The sequence below is a fragment of the Lactuca serriola genome, chromosome 5 (genome assembly GCF_051521515.1).
Source record: "Lactuca serriola cultivar US96UC23 chromosome 5, Lser_US96UC23_V15, whole genome shotgun sequence".
NCBI classification, from domain to species: Eukaryota; Viridiplantae; Streptophyta; class Magnoliopsida; order Asterales; family Asteraceae; genus Lactuca; species Lactuca serriola.
Genome location: NC_136412.1, coordinates 274,381,496 through 274,386,661, shown reverse-complemented (window position 1 = coordinate 274,386,661; position 5,166 = coordinate 274,381,496). Strand labels below are relative to the sequence as shown.

The following is a 5,166-nucleotide window of genomic DNA, read 5'->3' as shown; positions in this document are numbered from 1 at the left end:
GGTTTAAGCTTTTCACCTCAAACAAGCTGGAAATGCAACCAAAACTCTGGATCTACTGCCTTCTTCTTGGACCTCCAACCCTTTTCTTCCTTCTCCAAGCTTCAAATCACTAAAATGGCACAAAATAACTCAAGAACACTCACAACTGATTAGAGTTTCGAGAACAGGGTCTGAGTGTGATGGAGGTTGGATTGGAGGCCATATAAGTTGTTTAAATAGGTTGTAAACCCTAAAATTTAGGGTTTCGTTCATACAGATTTACTCATCGAGTCGGGGGCTTCCGACTCGTCGAGTAGACTCTTCCACCCACATACAAGATTCACCCCTACTCGGCGAGTTTGGGGCCTCAACTCGCCGAGTCCAAGTATGAAAATGCTAAAACTTATATTTAATATATGTACCGGGAACCGGGCATTACAAATCTCCCCCATTTATTTTAGACTTCGTCCTCTAAGTCTGCTGCTACATCTGGAAAAAGCTCGGGGTAGTGCTTCCTGAATCGGATGATACCCTTCCAAGGTGACACCTTCAGGAGGACCATATCCTCGACTTGGAACTCCAGGTCTAAACGGTGCTTATCGGCATAACTTTTCTGCCGACCTTCAGGAGGACCATATCCTCGACTTGGAACTCCAGGCCCAATTTGCCCTGCTTCCTGAATCGGATGATACCCTTCCAAGGTGACACCTTCAGGAGGACCATATCCTCGACTTGGAACTCCAAGGTGACACCTTCAGGAGGACCTTCGTCCTCTAAGTCTGCTGCTACATCTGGAAAAAGCTCGGGGTAGTGCTTCCTGAATCGGATGATACCCTTCCAAGGTGACACCTTCAGGAGGACCATATCCTCGACTTGGAACTCCAAGGTGACACCTTCAGGAGGACCATATCCTCGACTTGGAACTCCAGACCCAATTTGCCCCGCTTCCTGAATCGGATGATACCCTTCCAAGGTGACACCTTCAGGAGGACCATATCCTCGACTTGGAACTCCAGGTCTAAACGGTGCTTATCGGCATAACTTTTCTGCCGACCTTGAGTAGTCTGAAGCTTGCTCTGGACCTGCTGGATCCTCTCCATTGTCTTGAGTACCACTTAAGTACTCCCCATGACCCTCTGCCCAACCTCACCCCAGCATATCGGGGTCATGTACTTCCTCCCATATAACATCTTGAAGGGAGGACGGTCGATACTCGTGTGGTAGCTATTATTGTAGGAAAACTATGACAGGGGAAGGTAAGTATCCCAGCTACCACCGAAGTCTAAAGCGCATGCCCGCAACATATCCTCCAAGGTCTGGATGGTCCACTCACTCTGACCATCCTTCTATGGGTGAAAAATGGTCCTAAAGTGTAGATGAGTACCCACGTCTCTATCAGAATCTGGAAGTGAACCGCACGTCCCTATCAGAAATCACGGAGACTGGCACTCCGTGTCGTGCTACTACCTCTCTGATGTAGATATCGGCCAGCTTCTCAGCTGAGATGCATTCCTGGATCGGTATGAAAGGAGCACTCTTGGTCAACCGATCCACGATTACCCAAATTGAATCCACTCTCTGTGCGGTCCTGGGAAGCTTCGTGATAAAATCCATAATAATATCTTCCTAATTCCATATAGGGATATCTAAAGGTTGTGTCTTTCCGTGAGGCCGCTGGTGCTCGGCCTTGACCTTCCTGCAGGTCAGACGTCTCTCAACATACCAGGCTACATCCCGCTTCATGCAGGGCTACCAATAATCAGGACAAAGATCTTTGTACATCTTCGTCACCCCGGGCTGGATAGAAAACCTGGATTTGTGCCCCTCCTCCATCAAAACCTGGCGCACACCTCCATGATATGGAACCCAAACTCTACGATGTAGTGTCAACAACCCACGACTATCATAGTCGAAGGAGGAAACCTGACCCACAATACGCTCGCTCTTTCGATGTTCCTCCTTCATAGCCTCCTGTTGGGACTCTCGGATCTGCTCCAAGGGAAGACTCACTACTGTCATCCACAAGCAAATATCTCTGATCGAGGTTGCCTTGCGGCTAAGAGCATTAACCACAACATTGGCCTTCCTCGGGTGGTAGAGGATCTCACAATTGTAATCCTTCACCACATCTAGCCACCGACACTACCTCATGTTCAGGTTTGGCTGGTCCATGAGGTACCTCAAACTCTTGTGATGCATGTAAATGGTACACCGGACCCTATAGAGGCAATGACGCCAAATCTTGAGGGTGAAAACAACTACCCCCAACTCTAGATCGTGCGTTGGGTAGATCACCTCATGAGGCTTCAGCTACCTTGAGACGTAGGCGATAACGTGCCCTCTCTGCATCAATATTGCGCCTAAACCCAAAATAGACGCATTGAAGTATACTACAAAATCCTCCACGCCCTCTTGCTGGGCTAATATCGGCGCCTCGCATACCTCTGTCTCAATTCCTCAAACGTTGCTTGCTGCTTAGGCCCCTAGTGAAAGACAACGACCTTCTTCGCCAGTCGGGTCAAGGGTACGACTATCTTGGAGAAGTCCTGAATGAACCTCTGGTAATATCCTGCTAACCCAAGGAAACTCTGAATCTTGGATGGAGACTTCGGAACCTCCCATCTCATCATGGCCTCTACTTTGGCCAAGTCGACCAAAATCTCGTTCTGGTTGACAAAGTGCCCCAGAAACTGCAGCTCGTACAACTAGAACTCTCACTTGGAGAACTTGGCATACAAGCTCTCCCTCTTCAAGGTATTCAGCACCTCTCCCAAGTGCTCCTTGTACTGCTCCTGGGTCTTGGTGTAAACCAAGATGTCATCAATAAAAACTATCACAGACCGATCCAACATCGGTCTGCATACACGGTTCATGAGGTCCATGAACGCGGCAGGAGCATTGGTAAGCCCGAAGGGCATCACCACAAACTCATAGTGGTCATAGCGAGTCCGAAAAGTAGTCTTCTGTACATCCTTGTCTCTGACCCTCATCTGATGGTAACCTGAACGCAAATCTATCTTGGAAAACCAAGATGCCCCTTGTAGCTGGTCGAAGAGATCATCAATCCTCGGGAGTGGGTAACGGTTCTTCACCGTTACCTTATTCAGCTCCCGGTAATCTATACACATCTTATGCGACCCGTCCTTCTTCTTCACAAACAGAATCAGGGCTCCCCAAGGCGAACTGCTCGACCTGATAAATCCCTTGTCTAACAGCTCATGTATCTGTGTAGACAACTCCTGCATCTCGGGAGGAGCCAAACGATATGGTGCCTTGGCTATCGGAGCCGCACCGGGGACTAGGTCGATCCTGAACTTCATCCGTCTCTCTGGAGGTATCCCAGGAAACTCCTCTGGGAACACATATGGGTACTCTCGCACCACTGGCACATCACCCACAACCTTACCCACCTCTTGGATATCCATAACATAGGCGACATGCCCCACGCAACCCTGCTGAAAGTAGCGCTTATCCCTCGCTGCTGAGCATAAAGTTGGTCCTCGCTGTGGCCTTTCACCCTGAATCACCAGCTCTCCACCACTTGGGGTCCTGATACGCACCAGCTGAGTCGATCACTGCCCTATTAGGACTCAACCAGTCCATGCCTATGATAACTTTGTTCCCACATAACGGAATGGGAACCAAATCCACGAGATAACGCTCATCATATAAGCTCAACACGCAGTCTCTGAAAACCTATGATGCCCGTACTGATCGGTCGTCGATAATCTCAACCTCTAGAGGGCAATCCAACATGCCCGAAGACTTCGAAAACCTCTTGCTAGGTGCAAGAGATACAAATGATCGGGTAGCTCCTTAATCAAATAGCACTTGTACTGGGATACCTTTCACATGGAACGATCCCGTCACCACATCTGGTGCGACATGCGCCTCCTCGGTGGTCATCTGGAAGGTTCGACTCCTTACCACTGGAGCATCTGTCTTGCCTTGTCATCCATCTATGATCTGCAGGGTCGAGGGAGCTGGCGCAGCCACTTGCGCTGTTGGTGCTAGTCTCGAGCAATCGGCCTTTTTATGGCCCTTCTAATTGCAATGGAAGCAAATAAGGTATGTTGTCTGGAATGTGGGGGTAGGGGTAGTACAATCCTTGCTAAAGTTCCTGGTCTTGGTGCACTTGTAGCAGCCCGATGATCCCAATCTACAAGCTCCCTCATGCGACCTGCCGCATTTCCTGCATCGGCTCTAGCCCGGATGGCCCTTCATCCTAGTGTCGGATCCCTTGGGTTTCTTCCCTGAAACCCCAGTAACATGTCCATCCCCTGCCTTCCTCTTCCTGAGGTGCTCTATATCGATCTCCCTCTCTCCCTCGCCCTCACGATCATGTCATCCAATGTCATACATGCCGAGTAGCTTACATGTTTCCGAATGTCAGCCCTCAACATGTCGCGGTACCGATTCGTCCTCATCTCCTCATCTCCTGCATACTGTCGCACCGGTAAGGCCCTCTCCCTAAACTTTGCAGTAATCTCCGCCACTGAATCCGTCATCTGTCTCATATTAAGAAACTCCCTGGCCAGTTGTTGGATCTCCACAGTTGGCGCAAACTCGGCCCTAAACCTGGTCACAAAGTCTGACGAAGTCACAGCCACAATGGTTGGGGCTCCCAGTGAATCACCAACTGCTTCCCACCAATCTCTAGCTCTCTCCCTCAAACACCCTACAACATACCGAACCCTCGAACCCTCAGGGTATAAGCTCGTCAACTGAGCAGACTCCATGTCTGCAATCCACCTCCTAGAAAAAACGGGGTCCTTCACCCCATGGAAATCTGGCGCACCACATCCCTTTAAGTCCTTGAAGGAGAGTGTGCGTGTCTCTGCTTGGCCAGATGCCATGTCGCTCCTGAACGCCCTGAGGCGATCCTCCATCTGCTCGATAATCCTTTTCTTGATCGACCCGAAAATCACCGGGGTCGCCTCAAGGATGCCTCTTGTAAAACCCAAAAATTTCAAACCAATTTAAACTTTTAAAACATGTCAAGTTCATCAAAACATTACAACTTTGTTTTCAAAATATTATTTATCAGAGTATTCCCAGAAACATAAACATAATATGAGGAGCTGTACGATCATGCCTTCGCCTTGCCGCGATCCCCTGATGTACCTGAAACAATAAACTGAAACTGTAAGCCTGAAAGCTTAGTGAGTTACCCCCAAAATACCGATA

The 5,166-nt window shown here is 49.2% G+C and overlaps 1 protein-coding gene across 1 annotated transcript; it reads right to left on the bottom strand.

Annotated features, from left to right (window-relative positions):
- Window positions 1-4,283: 4,283 nt before the first annotated feature.
- Window positions 4,284-4,835, bottom strand: LOC145050513 (uncharacterized). Its single transcript, XM_078998748.1, has one exon. The coding sequence runs from the start codon at window positions 4,833-4,835 to the stop codon at window positions 4,284-4,286; it is 552 nt and encodes a 183-aa protein (XP_078854874.1).
- Between the last annotated feature and the right edge of the window lie 331 nt (window positions 4,836-5,166).